Consider the following 24,237-nt stretch of genomic DNA (forward strand, 5'->3'; position numbering starts at 1 on the left):
GTGTTCAGTATTAAATTGTTTAAAACTTATACTGTGTGTGTGTATATAGATAGGTTCGTTTGTTCCCTGGAACCTAACCCCCCTCCTCCCCCCAAATTGACGTTAATTATTATGGGGAAATTGGATTCACTTAACATTGTTTTGCTTAAAGTTGCATTTTTCAGGAACATAACTACAACGTTAAGCGAGGAGTTACTGTACTTATATTTTTATACATTGTAAGCTCTTTTTGCTGTGTTGTACAGCACTTAGCTCAGGAGATTCTGGTCTGTGAAGAGGTTCTAAATGTTATAGTAATACAAATAATTGACAGAGGATTTGTTTCTTTTGGCCTCATTCTGCTTGCTTTGTGTGGCTGCAAAAATTTCTAAAGAAGCGATTCAGAATTTCTGCCTTCATCTTCTTTCTCCTCTCCATCCTGGCTTTTCCTTCAATCAAGCTGTGCTCCTCTCTTCAGCACACTAGCTGCTATCCCACATTGGCTTTCATGAACTGTTCTTCTACCTCCTTTTGTGTGTGTGTGTGTGTGTGTGTGTGTGTGTGGTTTCCCTACTCCGTTGGGTGCCCCTGGTCTTCTCTGACACCTTATCATTATTGAAAAAATAACAAACTCTACCACCTCTCACTCACAAATTTGACTTGTCTCCCTTTATCCAAGCTTCGAATGCTTCCTCTCCCTCTAATGAATGTCAAGCCTTTATGGCTGTGGAGTATGGGGTTGCCCTCCCACCTGTTCATGATAACCATGTAACAGAAGCTACATGAGGGGTGATTAGCTCAATTTTCCACTCGTCTCTTAAGAAACATCTTTGTATTAGAATAGTATAGTACTGCACCCACACTTATTCCTGCAGAAATAGCTTGGAACAAAAAAAAATTGAACGTTGGTAAATATATGCTCATAAAATTAATAGCCTCCTCCTAGTGATGGCCAACATGGCCATCTATAACAGCAGGGAGAGGATGTTGGCTGATGGGGTTCTCTGTGACAGTGGGGCCTATTTCCGTTCCTCTCTCTGCTCATGTATCTGGACAGAATTCCTCTGGGTGGTGTCTGCTGGCTCCCTTGACACCTTTTGAGGAGCAGGGGGTGCTATCTGGGATTCTCTGCTCAGTGTTGCCTTCATGCTCCCTACTATTGATCCTCATACCTGTCCCTGTTTTTTTTTTTTTTTTTTTTTGTTGAGTCCTGGACTCAGTGGATCCTCCCCATAGGCTGAGGGAGGGTCTGTTAGCTGTGGGTGGGTGCACCTCCCAGAACCTGAATAGGAGCTCTTACACTCATTATGCAAAAATAAGTCACAAGAAAACATTCCTCAGGTGGAATGGCAAGCTGAAGGTATTGTTTCGTAATGATTTGTTACTTAGGGCTGCTCTATACTGGAAACTTACATCAGCACAGCTGTTTTTCAGTGGCCTGAAAAATCCACACCCTTGGAGTGACATGGCTATGCTGTAGACAGCACTAGTTTGACAGAAGCATTCTTCCATTGACCTAGTTCCTACTTCTTGGGGAAGTGGGCTACCTGCAGCCACATGAGAACCCCTCCCATTTGCATACACTCCTGCAGCTGTGCCACTATTAGGTGTTAAATGTAGACATAACCTTAGAGGCTTTAGATCAGGTTCAGCTGAACTGCTTCATTCTACAGTAGTTTTTCTAGTATAAAGCAGCTTTGACTATTGCTCCCCTTACCTAGTCTACCCTAGAGTAGTTTGCATTTGGAATTTACAATGACCTGGTCTCCATTCAAAGGCTAAGTCAGCCCATCGAATTAGCTCAGCATAGTTAAACCAACCTAATCCCTAGGAATTCTTCCATCTACCTACCACCTTTTGGGGATGTGGATTAGCTACACCAACCAGAGAATGCCTCCTGAGGGCAGAAGTAGTGTCTATACTGAAGCACTAACATAAGAATAGCCATACTGGGTCAGACCAAAGGTCCATCTAGCCCAGTATCCTGTCTTCTGACAGTGGCCAATGCCAGGTGCTTCTGCAGGAATGAACAGGCAAGTGGTGAGTGATCCAACTCATTACCCATTCCCAGCTTCTGGCAAACAGATGCGATGGCAGGGGTTCTCAAACTGGGGGTTGCAAACTGGCAGTCTCCACCCCAAATCCCACTTTGCCTCCAGCATTTATAATGGTGTTAAATATATAAACAAGTGTTTTTAATTTATAAGGGGGTTGTACTCAGAGGCTTGCTATATGAAAGGGGCCACCAGTACAATAGTTTGAGAACCACTGTGTGATGGACGCTATCCTTGCCCATCCTGGTTAAGAGCTGTTGAACTTAGCTTTTTAGAACCCTGTTATAGTCTTGGCCTTCACACCATCCTCTGGCTGAGAGTTCCACAAGCTGACTGCATTGTGTGAAGAAATACTTCATTTTGTTTGTTTTAAACTTATTTAATTTGGTGATCCCTAGTTCTTGTGTTAGGAGTAAATAGCACTTCCTTATTTACTTTCTCCACACTTGTCATGATTTTATAGACCTCTATCCTATGCCCCCTTAGTTGTCTCTTTTCCAAGCTGAAAATTCCTAGTCTACTTAATCTCTCCTCCCATGGAAGCTGTTCCATACCCCTAATCATTTTTGCCCTTTTCTGTACCTTATCCAATTCCCATTTTTTTTTTTGCAATGGGGCAACTACCTCTTCACACATCTTTAAGATGTAAGTGTACCATGGATTTATATAAAGGCACTAGGATATGTTGTGTTATCTCTTTTCCAATGATTCCCACCATTCACAGCTTTTTGGGCTGCCATTGAGTGGGTGTTTTCAGACAATTATCCATAATGACTCCAAGATCTCTTTGAGGAGTTACAACTCTTTAGACCCCTTCATTTTATATGTACGGTTGTAGTGTTTCAAGCCCTTTAAAGTCTCTGCTCTCAACAGCAGAGTGGGTACGCCAAATCACATGGAGCATGCTCCTGCCATTGGAAGGCTTTGATAGCTGATCAGACCAAAGATGGTCCTGTAACCAGTTTTGTTCCACAGCTGTATTGAGCTGTTGCAAAGACAGGCACCAAAACAAGCCATTTTATATGTCTGTACAATAAGGGAACCATTACAACACCCATCCTTTTACCATGTAAGCAATATGAGATTGACACAGAAGCAGAGACCTTCTCCCACGCAGCTGTTATCTTTAAAATGGAAGTATAGAGAGTATTTTCATTGCACTTTTTTAATTGCACAGGTAGTTTTAAATATTAAATGGAGAAAGCAATTCACTGAAACTAAATAGCAATAGAAAAACTTTCATAAGCATTTACATAGTAAGTTATGTAAAATTTACAAGAGATTTTTAATCTTATGTTGAGCCAACTGTCTGTACATAGAGGGAAGCATAGCCCCATGCCTAAGCAGGCCATTGCTGTGACAAGGACTTAAACTCCTCCCCCCTTTACTGCCCCTGAAATAAATTTCTCCTAGGTATGGAGGATTTGCCCAAATTGGGCAAGATACAGTGTAGGTACAAGAGCATCTGTTTCTTTCTGAGGGTAACATTACTTTTAGTTTCTGATAAGGGCAATTAGCCATTTTGTTTTCAAGAGAAAGTACTGGTACAAAGGGCACCATTATACCCAGTTCTATTGAGTCTGAGATGGGCACAAATTAGCAATACTTGGTTTGGTGAAAACACTTTCTTAAAGAACATTGCTTTTTAAATAGCCATCTACTTTACTTCTGGCTTAAGAAAAAGGGGAGATGGTTCCTGCTACCCTGCATAGATGGTAAAGTGTTGCTCCACAGAAGAGATGCAACACTAATGAATAAATCAGACACTGATCAACTGGGGAAAGAGTTCATTGGCAAAAGTATCTTCCCAAGAATGGACTGTGCTCAGTGGAGAGGGCAGATCACTGAAGGGAGAAGGGGATCCTTCATATCCAGAGTCACTACATGCATCCAACAGACAGCAAGAGGTCTCAAGGCTGTGATCAGATGAGAGCAGGTTTGAGATACCCAGCTCAGGCAAAAAGTTGTCTATAGGTTCGTCTTTCACTGAGACTGGGGACTCAGGGAGGTCCTTGTCTTCTGAGGGAGAGAGAGATGCTTCCTCTATTTTCATTAGCATATCAGCTTGGCTGCCCATTTTAGCTGGGATCTCAAGGATTAGGGGCTTGGTGTACACGTGGTCAAACCGGATCAGTTCATTAATGGCCTCCAACTTGGCTGATGAGGACCCCACAGAGGGAGTGGGGGAGGCTGGTAAGGAATCTGATTCTTTTCCACAGATTTCTTCCTCAAGCTCTTCCAAGCACGATGACTCTGAATTACCATACCGGAGGAACATGTCTGGGTCCAGGCTGTCCAGAATGCCCAATAGCAGATCAGACTGAAGAATACAAAACCCACCATTTTAAAAGGAACATGCAAACTACTGTACACAAACCAACCCCTCCTGATCCCCGGTAGGCTAAGCTCAATATGACCTGAAGAGCTGATAGGTACTGAAAGGCAGCACAAATGGGAATGGCACAAATGGGAATGGCACATGTACTCTGATATGCTCATTTACTTAACCCAGAGCTTTCTAGTCCATTAACCCTTCTAGGAGCTTGACTGGCATCATTAGACTGTTCTCTGCATTACAGTACCCCCTATGGGGCCCCACTCAAGATCAAGTACCCTGCACAGTGGTGTGTACTGTTCAAACAAAAACTTTCCTTGCCTACAATCTCTGTAGAGCCAGCAAACAAAGGCAAAATCTGGAAATAAAAAGAGTCAGCACCAGGAACTAGTCTGAGCAGTAGTTTCCATGACCACAAGGTTATCAGTATCAACTAGTTTGTTCCTTGGCTTTTAGCTTTCACATGTCCTTGTATCTGACTCTTTGGGATCAAGACAGCAGTTGAACAGTAACCAGTAGACTTCACAATATTAGGCTACTTAAAACCTGTCCAAAGCTACAATAGAAATACAGCATGTGCTTTGAAGGACTGTATGTTTTCAGGGTTTTTACATGCACACAAACTGAAAATGAGCTAACAGGTGATGCAGCTGCAAACAAGGCTAATATTCTGGGGTGTATTAACAGGAGTATCATATGTAAGACATGAAACAAATGTCCTGCTCTCTTATGCACAGGTGAGACCTTGGCTGGAGTACTGAGTCCAGTTCTGGGTGCCACACATTAGGCGAGATATGGACAAACTGGAGAATGTCCAGAGAAGAGCAACAGAAGTGATAAAACCTCACCTATGAGGAAAGGTTAAGAAACTGGTCATGTTTAGTCTTTAGAAAAGACTGAGTAGAGAGGGGATAAGTGTTCAATTATGTTAAGGGTTGTTATAGAGGACAAGATAGTTGTTCTCCACGTCCACTGAATGTAGGACAAGTAGTAATGACTCAATCTGCAGCCCAGGAGATTAGACTATGTCTACACTACGGACTTTACAGCACCACTGCAAGGTATCCTGTGTAGCTGCTCTATGCCAGTGGAAAAGAGCTCTCCCACTGGCATAATGAAGCCACCTCCAATGAGCTGCTATAGCTATGTCAGTGGGAGAGGGTTTCTTGCTGACATAGGGCTGTCCACTCCAGCACTTTTGTCCGTGTAACCTTGGTCAGTCAGGGGTGTGTTTTTTCATACCCCGACTGCCAAAATAGCTAACCTAAGGCTTTGTCTACACTAGCAATCTAACTATAAAGATAGGTCACTTCCAAGGAAGGTGACAAAAGCCTCCAATAACAGGGATTCTACAGATTAAACAAACCTGTCAGGGATGTTCTAGGTATCCTTAAGTCCTGCCTCAGTGCAGTGGACTAGACGATCTTTCAAGGTCCCTTCCAGACCTATATTTCTAGGAGTCTATGCTTCATGTTGCAAAAGTTGAATGATAATGGTTATGGGAATACCTAATGTACACTATTTAACTGCTTTCAAAATAATGAACTTAACTTCCACTTAATTTACAGTCCTCTTTTTGTCCTATGACCGCAGTAGTGTTAATAAGCCACTTCATGTTGAACGGTCTCTTAGAATACCCAATATGCAATGTTGGTCCCAGAATATTAGAGAGAGACAAGGTGTGGGAGACAATATCTTTTAGTGGACCAACTTCTGTTGGTGAGAGAGAAGCTTTCAAGTTTACACAGGTCTCTCCCACCAACAGAAGTTGGTCCACTAAAAGATATTACCTCCCCTACCTGTCTTTGACTTACTGGAAACAGCTTGTATGGCAGTAGTTCTTGCCCAAGATTCACAAGCACAAATATATCAGAGCATCTGGGCCTTTGAAATGTGCCAGCCTAGCAAGAGCTGCCTCAACACATTCACATCTGAACTACGTTTTTGGTGTGTTACAGCTCAAATTCTACTGCCCCGAATACCACAGCTGGGCTGTAATTCTTTCAAAAACTCATGATTTGTGAACAGGGAATGACTGCTCACCTCAGAGTCTGAAGAGTCAATGCCATCAGAATCCATGTGGAGATTGTCAGGAGGGGTGACTGCTGGGCCTGCACCTGCTGCAGAGGAACACGTAGTCTGAGTGCTGCGGACTCAGCGGACCCGGTCACCATCCTGATTTCATCCACCTGTGATTCCATCACCACCTGTAGCAGAAGAGAAAACTAAGGATCAGATATTATTTTGACTCCCAAACCACCTGCTGAAGTTCTTGCCATTATTGCAAGGATATGATACTGAGTGCCATGCAACCATCCTTTGGCAGTCGGTTGTGTGAATATCAACCTCACTTGGCTAGTACCAAAAACGAGGAACAGCGCTGCAGAGATTGGGAAGTGAGATGACTGTTGTAGACACGTGTTCAAAATACACCACTGTGGTTGAGCTTTAACTTCAGTCTGAGACATCCGTTAACACTACACTGGATCCACAACCACCTTCTGAAGGAGGCTAACCTTACCAGTCCATTATTTTCCCTTTGTGCCACATACTGGATATTCACCACCAGCTCTTGTGGCCACATTTAATGCTACTCTGCATTCAGGTCACACGGAGACCAGCATAAGATGCAGATTTGAGAGGGTGCTGAATTAACTCTTTGAATGCTGCTGGGTTTTCTTCCAAGCTGCCAGCTAGCGGCCACTTAAAGCTCAGTGGAGATGAGAGAGGCCACCCCCTCCCCATGTAGCAGTTAATATTAACGATTTTGGAAGGATATTAAGCTTCAGGATGTATTAAGTCAATCTATTACATCTTGATGAGACCTAGTATAAGGGCAGATCATCCCACCTTACTTACTGGGGGTTTCTTACACCTTTCACTAAAGTATCCGGTGCTGGCCCATCAGCAACAGGAGACTGGACTGCCCATCTCAGACACTAAGGCATCAAGGAGCTGCCAGTAGAATCATCTGTCCCATTCCCCCACAGGAAACAGGTGCGCACTCACCTTAGGCTCCCTCTTCTCCTCCTCCTCCTCCGTCTCCAGCGCATCTAGCCCCAGCCGACAGCGCAGCTCCTGGTTCTGCACTGCGAGGCCATGGGTCTTCTCCCGCAGGAGTTGGTTTTCTAGCAGGAGATTCTGGTTCTGAAAGAAGCCCACAGCGGACCTCAGCGGAGCAGGCCCCCGTAACCCGCGCCGCTACCCCCCTGCTCGCCATGCGGCGCCGGACTCCCTCCCCAAGGGCTCGGCCCAGGCAGCCCCTCAGGCGGCAGCCCCAGCCGTACCTCCTGCTCCAGCTCCAACACCTGCTGCTCCAGCTCGCTCATCCGCGCCTTCTTCCTGTCCCGGGCGCTCTGCGCCGCCACGCGGTTCTTCAGCTTCCTACGGGGAGACAGCGCAGGTCTGAGCCCCGGCCCCGGCGGAGACGTCCACCCGCTCCCCCCCACGGCGCCCCGCTCACCTGCGCAGCGCCTTCTCCTCCGGACTCAGGTGGGTGAGTCGCTGCCGCTTGCGGGCAGGCTGCTGGAGCTCCGGGCTGGGGGAGCGCGGGCCCCCGGCCGGGAGCACCACGGAGAGGGGCCGGCTGGCTGCGGCGCCCAGGGGCTCGGCTGCTTGGCCGGGGATGAGGAGCAGCCGCGGGGTGGCGGAACCGTGCAGCGCCACCATGGCAGACGCGGGGCTGCTTCGCTGCTGCTGCTGCTGAGAGCCCGGCGCTGCCAACGTTCCACCGCCCGAACGCTGGGCTCCGCCGCGTTCCATCGCCTTCTGCCACCGTGGCTTAGCCCCATTGGCCAGTGCCGTCTGACGACAAGCACTCAGTAGCGTGCGATTGGCCCGGGACAAGGGGCAAAGTGCAACTACATTGCGTCAGAGCGGTTGGGGGAGGGAAGCGCTAGCGGGAGGCGGGGCCGTGCCCACGCGGCCTGCGAGAGTCGGCGCCGGGCTCGTATTGCTGCCGCTGCGGCATCGTTGCATCAGCCCCGCCTGGGGCCTCCGCTCGCCGCGCTGGCTGCGCCCGACCCCGCTTTGCGCAAGAGCCTCCGGCTACGGCGCTGCGCGGCTCTGTCCAGGTGCGCAGCGCCCTGCACCCAGAGAGACCTGGAAGAGCCAAGCGTGACTCTGAGATCTGGGAGGGAGCCGCGGGAGGCTGTGGAAGAGACGCTAGTGCGCTGCTGGAAAAGCAGAGGCTTCGGGCCAGGGAAGAGAAATAAACTTAAGGGCCATTAGATCCATTTCACATGCATCAAGTTTCAAAGCAGTAACAATTTACAGGATTTTGTGTCTTGTTTTTGTTTGAATTTTGTAGAAAACTGTAGGTTGTAACAACAGTTAGTTTCAGGTATTGCTGTATATGGAATGCAAGCATGAATACAAAAAATACAAGGTCCTTGTGCCAATTGTATCATTTACCTCTGTTTCAGAGGGTAGCAATGTTGGTCTGCCTCCGCAAAAACAACGAGGAGTCCTTGTGGCACCTTAAAGATTAACAAATTTATTTGCGCATGAGCTTTCATGGGCTAGAGCCCACTTCATCAGATGCATGAAGTGAAAAATACAGGAGCAGGTATAAATACATGAAAAGATGGGGGTTGCTTTACCAAGTGTTAGGTCAGTCTAACAAGATAAATTAATTAACAGCAGGATACCAAGGGAGGAAAAATCTGTATCAATTGTGTGCTTTGCTTTTCTAGGGCAGTTGCCCTTCACCTTCCAAGTGGTTGGGCATATGAGGACTCCCTCTCTTGTGTTTATTTCTGCAGTTTGTTTGTTTGTTTGCAAATTAAAAATAGCTAAAGAGTAAAGTAATGAAGGAAAAAGATTAGCTTAAAAAGTTCAAAGGCATCACACTACAGCTGTGTTTTTTGGCATTATTCCAGTGTTAGGGTACTGCCTAGTTCCCTGTCTGTGGTATGAAGAACAAGCTATCCACTGTAAGTATTTGTTCACCCGTTCAGTGCTAACTGCACCATGTGACTAGTTACGGCTGATATCTCACACCTTTGATTTGACACATTCATAAGGAAAATGGCAGCTTTGAATGAAGGTCTCTTTTTTGGAAGTGGATGAAAGTTTATTCTGGTCCTGCCCTTCATGCTCTTGCAATTGGATTTTTAACTATGGGTCTTCAGGACCTGCTGGCCCCCTCCTGTGCTTCTCAGCTTGCCACCTGGGGAATGCATAGTTGCCCTTCAGGGCCTACCAAGCCCTTCTTCCTTTTCTTTCATCCTGTATTTTAGCACCTGCTGACATAGTGCACCCCAGATTGTGTTAGATTCTATAAGAACTTAAAAGAGCTGGGATGGGGGAGACCTGTGATTGCAGGTCCCAAAAGCAAACTCTGCTGGAGCCAGCTGAACAGAAAGAGTGACGAGAGTGATAGGCAACATTATTAACAGCAAGTCTTGTAATTCTGGATGGTTGAGACTTTGGCAATCCTGCTGGAAACTTTACTAAATAATCTTAATATAATTAATAACAGTTTTTTGTTGGGTCAGAGTCACAGGGTCTGGTCTGTTGTAACCCTCCAGACTGGGCCTTCGGTATCTGCTATCCCCATCTCTCTCTGGCTGTCTGCAGAAAATCCCGTCACGCCATACTCCTGCGGGAAGCTTGTACTGTGCCCTGTCAGGGTGCAACACTCTCAAGGAGTATTTACAATGACACAGGCAGCCTTTTCAAAACAGGTAACTATTTTTAGTCACCTGACATACAGAATCTGAAAGTCCTTGGGTTAGTCCATCCTGGTCAAACCAGTGCCATGATGAGCCAGCCAAGCTGTGTTGAGCTCTGGCTCTCTCTTGTCTCCTCCCCCACCACCCTTGTTTCCCTAGTCCGGGCTCCTTAGTCCCTCCAAGACTGCCAGCTTTATTCCAGCCACCTGTCACCTTGTTCCCCAACTCAGTTCACAAGTCTTGCTTGCTGGGGTTTCCTGCTCTTAGATGTTGATTGCTCAGTCATTGGGACATCTTTGTCTTGCTGGACCTCTGCTGATTTGGGTCTGTTTCAGCCAGTTTTTAAAATGACTCTATTAATTCAACCAGACAGTGAGGGTGGATAAATACACATACACACCGTGGTGTTCTAGGAGTAGTGTTACCCTTTTGCACCCATTTGGTAGCAGTGCAACATACAGAGGGAAACTGAGGCATGCCTAAGATTCCTAAAATACATTACAAAAATTCCTGTTTCATCACACCATGCTATTTTTCCAATAAAAATCCAAACTAATATTAGTGGCTGTCTTGTAGGAGACTTCAGCTGTTAATTAAGTCAAATACTGAAGTCATGACTTAGTCAAAACTCCTATAAAGTCAACTGGCCAGATCTTGACCTATTCCCTATCAGTGCTGTGGCTGCTTTGTGATGTGGCTGGAAAACTAGGATACCCATCTATGACAGGAGAATTCCCAGGCAAAGGGAATCCTAAGGGGATGTACAGCCAGTGGTTAATTCTCTCAGCCCTGTCACCATAGAGGGTCTGACCAGGAAAAATGGAGTATAGCCAGAACACCTTTAAAATTTTTATTAAAGTTAATGTTTAAAATTAAAAATACACAAGTTAAGAGGGAAGGTACTGTACATCTGGGGTCAGGCTTGAGTTATGAGGGATTACAGGTATCAGTTGCAAGGATGAAGAGATACATATCCCATAACCAGCATAGACTTAGATTGGGGTGCAAGTTTTTAAAGTGTTAGTGGATAAGTGGGCTTAGGTACGCCACCCATGGAATGTATAAGGAGTCCAAGTCAGTATCGGTGTAGCGAATAAGTACATGGGTGGGGTGTGTCCCTTGGGTCGTCAGGGAAGGAAGTGGGTTATTTCCCTGGTCAACGGTCTCGGTTACTCAATGTGGTATTGACAGTGTCCTGTGATGTGTTCCGTATAAATGTCTCTGGACTACCTGGTGGTGTCAGACACCATGAGCTGTCTCATGAGCCGGGCGTAGCTTCGAGCGACTCCACAGGCTCTCAGAACCGGCTCGTTGTGGGGGTCCCACGTTCCAGTTATAGCCAGCAGCCAGAATAGTTCTTTGGCATCTCAGGCAGCTAGAGCAGCCTTCAGACTACTGATTTTTGTCTGGCCTCAGCATCCGGGGGCCACAGATGTGTTGTGTGTGGTACAACCAGCCATCTTGGTCACACCCGATGAGCTGCATTGCGTACAAATTGGATGCAGCTCAGAATCTGAGCCAGTGGGCTTTTTGCCTGCATAAAACCAGAGTAATTAACTCAGGTTTTGGACCAGGAGCTTGTTTAATCTTCCTGAGCTGCTTTTATTTTCAAAGATTTTCTGTTCTTCATTTGTAGCTAGTGAGGGCAAGAACAGAAATGCAAAACTTTTGAAGTGGTATACAAACTGAAGCAAACCAAGCTGTATGGTGCTTTTCTGACTCTGGCATTTATTTTTCATTAACTCTGACACTGGTTAGTGAATAATGATGCAAAATATACCACCTGTCACAGCTCCAGTTGAGTACCCTCTCTTGACCTCTCACCAGACTGCTGTGAGGGAACCCAGCTGCTGAATCTCCTGTATTTTAAGCCTCCACTCTGAACAGAGTCCCTGCACTGTCCCTATTTTAGGGCCTCTGAGCACACTCTGTCACCTGCTCCTGAGAGTTTCAACCACATAGCCCACAGCCCAGTCCATGGAACCAGTGCTAGGCCCTCAGATTCCCTCCCTATAACTTAAAACACACCCTCTCCCAGAGCTTCACCCACAAGTGAGCCTTCTGATTTACTTCTTCAAGAGGGCATGCGATAGGTGTAAATGCTGAACACAGACAGACTGGCACCAGCTTTTAAATCAACATTCTTTAATAGCACGAAAAATACACAGATCTATCCAACAATAATAAACCCTATATCCAGTTCCCTGCATCATTTTTTTCAACACTCCAGAGGATTCTTTGGGTTGGGGTCAGAGTCATCTGGGGCTATCCAGGATCCTTCCTTTGCAGTGCCTAGCAAAGGTTCTGACACACAGTCTTCTCCCCAAGCACGCTTCCTCTGACCATGGCTAGTCCATTCCCTTCCCCTTCCCCGCCCAAACTTCCTGTGTGTTTCTCTGAGTTTTCCCCCTGTGAGCACTTTTATAACCTTTTGCTTTTGTCATTTCTTCACTTTACTTTGTCCTTCTTGCTAACTTCCTACTCTCTCAACCCCCAGAAAAGGTGGAGAGAACTGGTTTCCCCTAGCATGCAGTTACTCTTTTGTTCTCCCCAGGTAAGGTCTGTTCAGCTGCTGGTCGTCTTTAACAATGGGTGATAATGCTTAAAGCTTGTCAGAAGAGGAGGATACACAGAAATTTCATCATACAGACATTTCATAACAACTTTATAATAGCAACCAAAATTCATAAGTTTGTACAGACTCCCCCAAATGGTTACACTCTGTAAGCCTGAATAAACCCCTTACACTGTAAATTATATATTCGGTTCTTGTTGATTGCTTGTAATCTTACCACTGAGACCAGCCAGGAATGGATGTGGAGAAGCCTGACCTAGGAAATATGCATTCATTTTTTAAAAATACTGCAGTAGCTCCCCTGCGTGTACAATCTCTAATAATTATATTGTGATGTTGCAGGGCCAGAGTGAAAGAGTGAGAAACAAAAGGTTTCAGAGTAGCAGCCGTGTTAGTCTGTATCGCAAAAAGAACAGGAGTACTTGTGGCACCTTAGAGACTAACAAATTTATTAGAGCATAAGCTTTCGTGGACTACATGAAAGCTTATGCTCTAATAAATGTTAGTTTCTAAGGTGCCACAAGTACTCCTGTTCTTTTTGAGAAACAAAAGTTCACCAGAAGCTCAGTCTTGAACTGATGAATGGCAGCATCTCCAGGTAGGTTTTATTGCAGTTCAGGTTTAATTCAGATTTGCACCATCCCTTGTCTTTTTCCTCTCTGGCTGTCTCTTCACTGGTTTTTTATTTGGCAAAATTTTCTCACCATTGCAAACACTAGTACAGCACCCCTACCCATAGCACTTGCAGGGTTGCTAGTGCAGACAAGGTTCCAGGTGACAAATGCAATTAATTCCACTGCCCTGCTTAGAGCAGGTTTTACACAGCATGATGTTTAGAATGTGGGCAGCTGCCAGTGCCTTATCTATACTAGTTCTCCCACCATTGCTATCACCTGTGGAGCTGAACCAGTGATAACAACATAGGAAATCTTAGCAAAAATTTCCTAATCTAAACAAGGCGATAGAATCTTTGCCATGGAGTAAGCCATTATTTCCTAATGATATGGCCCTTATTTGCCATGTTCCAGATGGCCACTGTATCAAAAGGAAACAACAGTTTGTTTAAGGAAGGTGGTGAGAGTGAAGGTTGTTTACTATAAGAGGTGGGGGGAAGGTAAGAGAGAAGAGAAAAAGGGGCAGCGAGAAAGAAGTGGAAGAGAGGGTGTGGAGGATGCATAACTTTTAATAATCCAGCTGAGTTTAAGGGCATTGTCTAAGAAAAGAGCCTGTTTGCTCAACCTGTATCCAGGATGAATGGACAGTGGCCCTGGGCCTCAGTCCAGCTGAACAGCTTGTGCATTCCCAGATCTGTTTGAGCTGGTCAGAGGGATACTAAGAATGTCTCTGATATTTCCAGACTTGGTTGGGTTTCAGGCCTATACATTTAGTTATTTTGTTTTTTTATTTTAATAGCATTTTTTATCTCCCATAATTTTAAAATTGTAGTATCATGGCCCAAACATTCCATATCAGAGCTGGAAGGTCAATAAAATTACTGTTTTGACTGTAATTGTGTTCTTATCAGAGTTAGGAACTGATACCACTGGCAAGAGAACAGCATGGTATTGGCAGACACTAGGTAAGTTTCTGCCATTCTTGATTTACAGCACTCCTTGATGTTCTTGACCTGAGGCCCACCCACTGCTCTGCCAAAATAATCTAACTCTTGATTTGCAGAATTCCATGTGTGTCTAGTTTTGAGGTACTCGCACAGCTCTGTCAGTTCATCTCAAGACACAGTGAATTCATCTTGGACAACAAAGACCCACCACTAGGACACACAGTTCTTCAACCACCTCTCTTCAAACACACATTGAAAGAGTAAACAGAAACATCTGCATTGCTAGATCAGACCATAGAATAACCTGCCCATAGAGAAGTTTTTTCCTTACCCCTGTCTGTTAATGATTATTTTATGCCTGAAATCAGAGGGTATATTCCGTCTATGTTTTGTAAAATTCTGTTGTGATGAAAGTGGAGCTGCCCTGTAATAATGTATGAATACTGTATGTTGACCTGTTTATTGGAATGTTTACGGAATTAATATATTGGTTTAGTTTAATGGGGGACTGTAAAGAAAACAAGCAGGCAAGGGAGAAGAATAGCTCACGATAAGCTATTTTTCAGCAAACACTTGAGAGAGAATGTCAGGACTAGAAAAGGCCTGAGAACCAAAAGATCAGAAGGACTCTAGCCATGTAAAAGGGGATTCTCTTTCAAAAGGGGGAGGGTGCTCTTGGAGGGAGTTTTTTGGGTGGACCAGACTGACACAGGATGCTGCTGGGGAGCAGGGGATGTCTGAAGAAGTTAGACTTGCCTCGTCACCCTCACAGGATAGTAACTGATTATCCTCTTTCAAAACCCTCCTCAAAATTTCCCTTTCCATGATGCCTACAAAAAACTTGATTATGGTTAAGTTGCTGGTATGCCGAGGCCATTGTCTATCATGCTGACCAATATTATCTCATTGTTTCTTTGTACTCCCTTATCTGTCTATATCCACCTATTGTCGTCTTAGATAGTAAGCTCTTTGGACAGACGCTGTCTTTCTGGGTGGTGTTGGTACCACGTCTAGGACAATAGGGTCCTGATCCAGGACTAGGGATTCTACACACTACTGTAATACAAATAATTATTACAAATCTTTAGGTAAGAAAAACATGCATTTCGTCACGATAGACACCACAGGTCACATGCTCCTGAAGGAAAGAACTGCACATGCTGAATCCAGTCAGACCTGCTGGGTCAGCAGAGTTGATATGCAGGATACTTGAGCCCAGGGCCCTAAGAGAAAGAGAATTTTTTAATTCCTCCCCAGTAGAGGTAAAGCCTTGAGGCCTGACACTGAAGCGTGCACTCATAGACCAGAAAGGGGGCAGAGATGCAGCTAGCTCTGAACCATGACAGCTGTCTAATGGAACTGTGGATGTTCACTTTAAGTTCTTGGCCTCAGTGTCACCCACTGACAGTATATTCCAAAGGTGAAGTATATTTTGTGTAAAAAATTATTTCCTATGATCAGTTTTAAATTTGTTGCATTTCAATTTATTTTCATGTCCCCTTTTTTCCTGTATTATGAGCAGGGATCCTAGTTTTCCATGATAAAAATCCCCAAATTCTCTGATAAAAAAACATAAAAATCTGTGTTTTTCCATGATTAAAATGAAATCTGACAGCGGGAGCCCCACCACATGGGGCTGTCAGCTGGACCCCTGCCACCTGGGGCTGAAACATCAATTTTCCATAGTCCTGTGTATGTGATGGCAGCACAGGGTTCTACTGTATATGTCAGTGTTAGGCAATGTTCGGCACGCAGCTCGTCAGGGTAAGCACCCTTGCGGGCCGGGCCAGTTTTATTTACCTGCTGACGCGGCAGGTTCGGCCGATTGTGCCCCCACTGGCCGCGGTTCGCCATCCCGGGCCAATGGGGGCGGCGAGAAGCCGCGGCCAGCACATTGCTTGCCCGCGCCACTTCTTGCTGCCCCCATTGGCCCAGGACAGCGAACTGCGGCCAGCGGGGTCTGCGATCGGCCAAACCTGCCGCGTCAGCAGGTAAATAAAACTGGCCCGGCCTGCCAGGGTGCTTACCCTGACGAGCCGCGTGCCGAACGTTGCCGACCCCTGGTATATGTTTTTATTTTTTCCACAAAATATAAAAACTAAAGTGTCTCTGTAAAAATGCAAATTTTGCATTTTTCCATTGCAAACAGATTTCTAGCATCCCTGGTTATGAGGAGTATCTTATTTACCTTCTCTGTACCAGTCATTATTTTATATATTTGTCATGTCTCCTCATATTCATCTTTCACTAAACCAAACTGTCCCTATCTTATCACACTAGCTCCAGATAGAATTTTTTCCAGGTCCCGTATAATATTCATCCTCCATCTTTGAACCTTCGCTAAGATTTTTCTGGTTCTGCTCTATTTGATTCAAAACAGAGTGGCCAAAAGCAAATACAGTATTCCAGGCACTGTCCCCTTCAAGGTGCCAAGCGCTCTGGCCCCAATCCAGCACTCAACTTATGCTTAGCTTTAACCACTTACTTCAGTGGGATTCCTCACACATGTACAGGTAAGCAGGTGCTTGAGGGCTTTGCTGCATGGGGTGCTCAACACGTTACTGGCCTGAGCTCCAGGTGAGGATGTCCCATTGATTTATAGAATGGTGTAATATTTCACTATTTCCAGTCCCATTCATTAAAGCATTCTAACATTCTGTTTGTTTGCTTTTTTGACTGCTACTGTATATTGAACAGCAGACTTCCTTGCACTGTCCATATTGATGCCCGTCTCCTTTTGTGATTGTAATTGTGTGGGAATTTAAAACCAAGTAATGTATATTAAGAGTTCAAAATATTCCTCCCAATGTACATTACCTTGCATTTTTCTCCTTTGATTTTGATTTACCTTTGTGTGGCCCATTCACCTTGCTTTATTAGGTCCCTGTGAAGTTCTTCAGTCTTCTTAGTCTTGACTAACCTAAGTAATTGTGCGTCGTCTGCAAAATTTGCCACCTCATAGCTTATCTAGTTTCCCAGATAACATGAATATAGTAAACAACCACCAGTCTCCTAGTATGGAACTTTGTGGCATCCTGCTGAAAATAGACCCCACTATCCATGGAATGCATATTATAAAGGCAAAGCCTATCCCTTCTATGCTGAAATTCCAGTATTTCATTGTAAAGAAATTGACAAATATTCTCTCGCTCTGGTAGTCTCTTCCCAGAAGAGGCCTTGTGTTCTTTTAGGTTGGAGGCTGAACTCCCACACAGAGTAATATGCTCTATTCACTGTCTATAGCCACAGCACATTGAGGGACATGGCTCCCACCATCCCTATGCCACACATTCGGAAAGATAGCTGTATAAATGAATTAACAGATGTGGTACAGCTGTTGTGCTGCTTCAGTATGATCCTGGCGCTTACTGGAAAGTTCTGCAAACATTTTTCATGTAAACAGATTTGTATGCAAAATGGTTGTTTCCCTGGCAGGATTCCCATTACACCACAGTGCAGAGCAAAGGTGGCCCAGGCAAAAGTGCTGCATACACAGGATTGAGGGCTCACCTGGACTAGCTTTTGGACTATCCAAAGCTTTAGCATTACTCAGGAACATGGTTAAAGTCCCACCTAACCTACAAAATGGAGCTGTGTTATAATCAGGTTTCCAGATGTGCTATTATATGTGGTATAGAGCAACCTCTGGAGAGAGTAGAAAGATCTTCTTAGACATAGTCTATCCACCTCCATACAAGCAATGGAGACTAGTGACATCTGAATGTGAACAGGCAAAAATGATAGCATAAAAGTGCCACTTGGAGCTAGTTTACAGCAACTGGTAAAGATCACATAGTGTTAGGTGCCAAATAGGGCTGGCAAAGCTCCCCCTTCCTACCTGAAGGGCCCCCCACTGCATATGAAACACATTGAGGTGACACTGGAGAGGCCAAACCCAACGCTTTCAGTCACAGGGAGTTGTCAGTGTGTAGGCTGGCTTCTGTCCAAATATTCAGCAGGTTGAACCAGCTCTCTTGGGAAAACAGCCAGGTGTTGAAATCTGAGGGGCCCAGCAGTCTCGTTCCAGTGAGTTTCCTTGTTTGCATATCCTGGTTGAGAACAGGAACCTCTCTTCTTTATATGGGAGGTAAATGTATGTACTTATGAAGGCTTGGTGACCCACCTCCTGTTGGTAACAGCCAGCTTTTTCCTGGAACAATGCCAGGTTGTGAGCATAAATTCCTCCTCTCACTTCCAAACCACTTTCCACATTTGGGAAATCTCTTTCACTGGTTGGAAGCCCGTGGGAGTCCTGGTTTCACTGTTTGAAACAGTCCAATTATATCTCCCATTTGGATGCTCTCTCCTGCATCTCTTAGCCAGAATCCTGCTCTGTTGAGAGACCAACAGTGAGAGCAAAGGGGGAAAAAAGGCAAAGTATTAGGAAATAGCAAAGGAGATTTTGCCTCAAACTAGCACATGCAACTTGCAAAACAATGGTTCAGAGATGAGAGATCTTAAAAACCTCAGTCAGTGTCAGCAATGTCTTCCTCACCACCACCACCCGACTGGATTTCGTTGTACTGAAAACTCACTATGAGGGTTACGGACAACAGAGACAGTGGTCTGTGTGCTCAGGGAGGTACAAAACTACTGTGCATCTTTTGTGATGGCTTAATTCCAGTCACTTTGTTAGCTTTTAGCTGCACCAGGTCTTTGTGACATTGCTTGTGTGAATAGTCAGGCAGAGCTGGAGCCCTGCCTATACTAATTAAACAAACTGTGCATCCTGCCAGTGCTTAGGAAGAGAGAGGAAACATGCAAGTTATTCATACTGGAGCCCCTGTTGGGTGAGGAGTGCCTGCTAGAGATGGGCACTTTGCAAAAGTTTCGATTTTTATCGGAGTTCGGGGAAGAGGAAATCCAGAAACTCTGGCTTTAAAGATGTTAAGCCCTGCCCTGTGTTGGTCAATTTTATCCCCTCTTGCCATTGCTTTGGCAGGTGGCTTGGTGTTTAACTAGCATTCACCTCTTTTCTCCCAAGAATTAAATAGTTCAGAGACACTACGGACATAAGTTAGTTACTAACTTTTTATTAAAAATTAACAGACTTAATAGTCAGTAAAATAATTTTCTGTTGTAAGTATTAAAAGAGGGGATGTCAAACACAATGAATAAAGGAAGACAGCAGTGTTGAGACAGTACAGATTATAAATGTACTGGGTATATTTTTTTTTAGAAAAGTTACATCATTTTTTTTAATCCATTAATTCCATTTGTCTTGAACACTTCAGTAGTTAATTGAAGGCAGGCAGTAAGTCTTTTCATTCTTTTATTTTGGTCAGCCACATTTCTATAGATATTTGTTTAAAATACCACTTAAAAAGTCATTAAAATTATTTATTGGCTGTAGTCAGAAGTATTCTAAACAGGTGTTTGTTTAATTTCAGGAAATCAGGACCTTATCCTACCGTTACAGTAACTGACATTTGGGGGATAAATCCCTGAAACAACACTTGCATAATTTTTTAAACATCAGTCTAATAATATATACATTTGCTAACCTAATATGGCACTGTGAGCAGTTGTCTGTCACACACATCCTGGAGATGAATGCATGGTTGTGCTGATGAGTCAATGGGAGGACTATTTTTGAGGGTCCCCTTACTTTTCACCCATCCCCTAAAAATATTAATTGCTTTATTTTCACAAACTAAAAACTGTTCCAACACAACACATACTAATACACTTGTAAAAAAGTCCACATTAAATAAGATTAATGGTATGTTGCGGGTAATAGTAAATCATGGCCCCCTTGAACTGCTTTTGGTTCTTATCAATTGTTTAGTCTACTTATGCCTAGGGGACACGGCTGGGTCCCAGAGAAGTGGAGAAGGGAAAGCATGTTACCTAGCCTTGAAAATGAGGAAAAAGAGGACCTCAGAAGTTATAGACCGGTGAGCCTAATTTCAATGTCTGGAGAGATACTGGAACAAATTGTTAAGCAATCATTTTGTAAGCCCCTAGAGGATAATAGGGGTTATAAATAATAGCCAGGGAACTAGGGAAATGTGGTCTAGATGAGATTACTATGTGATGAGTGTGACGTTTTGGGGATGGTAAATGTGTGTCCTTACCGCAAGGGTGCCCCATTGTGCCCATATGTGACACATTGCAGGGGACTTGGCCTCTCTCTGGGGCTGGGACCATGCCACCCAGCGCTGGGGTTAGGGGCTCACCTGGGGCTGGGGGCACACGGGTTGGGCCCAGGGCGGGGGAGGGGTTGTGGGGGAGGGTGCTCTGGGCTCCTGCAGGGGAGGGGGAGTAGAAGAGGCTGGTGAGGGGTGGGGCCTCAGGCAGAAGGGGAAGAGCCAGGGTTAGCCTCCCGCAACGGCTCATTCACCGGCCGCCTATACATTTAGCCCAGTATCCTATCTTCCGACAGTGGCCAGTGCCTGTGTGTTGTGTGAAAAAATACTTCACTTTTGTTTATTTTAAACATGCTCCCTATTAACTTCATTTGGTGACCCCTAGTTCTTGTGTTATGAGAAGAAGTAAATAACACTTCCTTATTTACTTTCTCCACACCAGTCATGATTTTATAGACCTCAATCATATCCCCCCCTTAGTCATCTCTTTTCCAAGCTGAAAAGTCCCAGTCTTATTAATCTCTCCTCATACAGAAGCCATTCCATACCCCTAATAATTTTTGTTGCCCTTTTTGGAACCTTTTCCAATATATCTTTTTTGAGATGGGGCAACCACATCTGCATGCAGTATTCAAGACATGGGCCTACCATGGATTTATATAGAGGCAATATCATATTTTCTGTCTTATTATCTGTCCCTTTCTTAACGATTCCCAACATTCTATTAGCTATTTTTGACTCCTGCTGCACATTGAGTGGATGTTCTCAGAGAACTATCCACAACGACTCCAAGATCTCTTTCTTGAGTGGTCACAGCCAATTTAGACCCCATCATTTTATATGTATAGTTGGGATTAAGTTTTCAAATGGGCATTACTTTGCATTTATCAACATTGAATTTCATCTGCCAGTTTGTTGCCCAGTCACCCAGTTTTGAGAGATCCTTTTGTAGCTCTTCGCAGTCTGCCTGGGACTTACATATCTTGAGTGATTTTGTGTCATCTGCAAATTTTGCCACCTCACTGTTTGCCCCTTTTTCCAGATCATTTATGAATATGTTGAATAGCACTAAAGATGGAGATTCCACCACCTCCCTAGGTAAAGCATTCCAGTGCTTCAGCACCCTCCTAGTTTTTCCTAATATCCAACCTAGACCTCCCCCACTGCAACTTGAGACCATTGCTCCTTGTTCTGTCATCTGCCACCACTGAGAACAGCTGAGCTCCATCCTCTTTGGAATGCCCCTTCAGGTAGTTGAAAGCAGCTATCAAACCCTCCCCCGCCCCTTCTCTTCTGCAGACGAAATAAGACCAGTCCCCTCAGCGTCTCCTCATAAATCATGTGCCACAGCCCCCTAATCATTTTTGTTGCCCTCCGCTGGACTCTTTCCAATTTGTCCACATCCCTTCTGTAGTGGGGAGCCCAAAACTGGAAGTAATACTCCAGATGTGTCCTCACAAGTGCCCAATAGAGGGGAGTAATCACTTCCCTCAATCTGCTAGTAATGCTGCTACTAATGCAGCCCAATAAGCCGTTAGCCTTCTTGGCAACAAGGGCACACTGTTGACTCATATCCAGCTTCTTGTCCATTGTAATTCCCAGGTCCTTATCTGCAGAACTGCCAGTCTGTCCCCAGCCTGTAGCAGTGCATGGGATTCTTCCATCCTAAGTGTAGGACTCTGCACTTGTCCTTGTTGAACCTCATCAGATTTCTTTTCTACTCTCCAGTGTATCTGTCTCTCCCCCCATCTTAGTGTCATCTGCGAACTTGCTGAGGGTGCAATCCATCCCTCATCCAGATCATTAATGAAGATGTTGGACAAAACCGGCCCCAGGACCAACCCCTGGGGCACTTCGCTTGATACCGGCTGCCAACTCGACATCGAGCCGTTGATCACTACCCATTGAGCCCGATGATCTAGCCAGCTTTCTATCCACCTTATAGTCCATTCATGCAGCCCGTACTTCAACTTGCTGGCAAGAATACTGTGGGAGACCGTATCAAAAGCTTTGTTAAAGTCAAGATATATTATGTCCACCATTTTTCCCATCGCCACAGAGCCAGTTATCTCATCATAGAAGGTAATCAGGTTGGTCAGGCATGACTTGGCCTTGGTGAATCCATGTTGACTGTTCTTCATCGCCTTGTGTATCCCTTGGGGGAGGGATAGCTCAGTGGTTTGAGCATTGGCCTGCTAAACCCAGTGTTGTGAATTCAATCCTTGAGGGGCCATGTAGGGATCTGGGGCAAAAATCTGTTTGGGGATTGGTCCTGCTTTGAGCAGGGGGTTGGACTAGATGACCTCCTGAGGTCCCGTCCAACCCTGATATTCTATGATTCTGTAGTCAAATAAACCTGTGCAAAGTTGTTGTGAAATCCTTCCAAAATACAATTGTAGCACTTGGCACAGATTTAAATGACTGCACACGGTACAGGGCAGGGAGGCCCTGAAACTATATTTCCAAAATCATTCACAAACTGTTTTTCTTACACAAATAGCTTGTGAACAATTCATCCTGAATATTCAGTATTCAGTTTTTGTTAGTTAGTCTAGTTTTGGCTTTAAGAAGGGCCAGGTGAGAGGGACAGGGCATAGTTTGGGATATTGTGGGGTAATTATTATTTGTATTTGAAGACAGGTAAGAATGAGACCATGTCTACACTACCACTTATGTTGGCAAAACTTATGTCAGTCAGAGGTGTGAAAAACCTCCCCCCCCGAGCGACATAAGTTTTGCCGGCATAAGCAGTACCCCAGTGTGCACAGAACTATGTCGGAGGGAGGTGATTTAACCATGTCGACAGGAGAGCTCTCTACCACCACAATAGAGCAGCTACATGAGAGATCTTACAGCAGTGCATCTGCATCGGTACAGCTATGCCATTGTAAGCTGTCTAGTGTAGACATAGCCTAATGTATTTATTTATGATTTGTGGTTTTATGTAATGGCAAGGCACATTAAGCCAACTTGGAGGATGCTTTGTGTTATGTCTAAATCTAAATTAGTTGTTTTTAACAGTGAGTGATCAATGCAGTATGAATTTCAAAATTAGAACATTACAACTGACTATAGAACTGAAAAATTGCTTTTAGCAAATACTGAAGGATACTTGTCATAACACTTGGTTTCAGTGAGTATTTGCACTACTACAGCTTGAATGCTTGAAAATTAAAATGAAAGGCTCATGGGAAGAGATAATTGTTGTAATCCAAATGAATATTTGTGGAATTTTTTCCCACTATTTGTTCAGTTCTAGTTTTTATTGTGAAATGTGGAACATTAATGCACAGAAATACTGCAGAGTTTTTGAAGAGGTATGAGGACATCTAGTGGTTGATGTCCCTAAGTACATGCTGAGATGATCTCCCTGTGGGATGTCACTCTCCAGAAAGTGCAACATGCAGAAAATGATAACAGTATTTGAGTTTTTAAAGCAAATATAGCTGCAGATGCCAAAAGCTAAAATTGTTCATGCTGTTTCAAAATCTGAAACTCATTAAGCATTCATTGATTCTCAGAATGGGTTTCTCGATCAGCACTAAGTGACATGGCCCCATTCCCATTGTGAAACATGTCTGAAAAGATGAAGGCTACGTTTTACACCTAGTACATTGGTGATAAAAAAAATGGGTGTGTGCATGGGCCTGAATCTATAGAGAAAAGGATATTTTCTCCCAATACGGGTTATTAGGAGGAGGAATAACATTTTCTTTTGCCTTTGGAATAGCTAGGCCTTGAGCACCCGTGCCCCAGAATGCACTGTTCCTACAGACTATGTGAGATTTGAATTTGTAGCTATCAGGGCTGTTGGTTCCCTTCTAATGTCTGAAAAGGGGAGAGGAAAGGGTAGACTCTTCTCTCTCTACTCAACTTTGAGGTGGTATCAGAGGAGACCACTGCGCAGGTTTGGCAGATTTTCTGTGCAGCTCCTTGGTATTTTCAAATTTTCTGTGATCTGGATGGAGC

At 44.5% G+C, this 24,237-nt stretch overlaps 1 protein-coding gene across 1 annotated transcript; it reads right to left on the reverse strand.

Moving 5' to 3' along the window:
• Positions 1-4,068: 4,068 nt before the first annotated feature.
• Positions 4,069-8,145, reverse strand: XBP1 (X-box binding protein 1). Its single transcript, XM_054006545.1, has 5 exons — positions 7,832-8,145; positions 7,656-7,752; positions 7,378-7,515; positions 6,412-6,575; positions 4,069-4,353 (listed from the first exon to the last, which is right to left on the reverse strand). The coding sequence occupies exons 1-5, from the start codon at positions 8,128-8,130 to the stop codon at positions 4,164-4,166; spliced, it is 888 nt and encodes a 295-aa protein (XP_053862520.1). The 5' UTR covers positions 8,131-8,145; the 3' UTR covers positions 4,069-4,163.
• Between the last annotated feature and the right edge of the window lie 16,092 nt (positions 8,146-24,237).

Source organism: Malaclemys terrapin, chromosome 16, assembly GCF_027887155.1.
Source record: "Malaclemys terrapin pileata isolate rMalTer1 chromosome 16, rMalTer1.hap1, whole genome shotgun sequence".
NCBI lineage: Eukaryota > Metazoa > Chordata > Testudines > Emydidae > Malaclemys > Malaclemys terrapin.

Bases quoted from the DNA above. Each gene is read 5' to 3' on its own strand.
- XBP1 (XM_054006545.1), bottom strand. From the start codon at position 8,130: ATGGAACGCGGCGGAGCCCAGCGTTCGGGCGGTGGAACGTTGGCAGCG. The intron at 7,753-7,831 runs GTGAGCGGGGCG...GTCTCCCCGTAG, and splicing joins GAGGAGAAGGCGCTGCGCAG to GAAGCTGAAGAACCGCGTGG. The intron at 7,516-7,655 runs GTACGGCTGGGG...GGCTTCTTTCAG, and splicing joins TGTTGGAGCTGGAGCAGGAG to AACCAGAATCTCCTGCTAGA.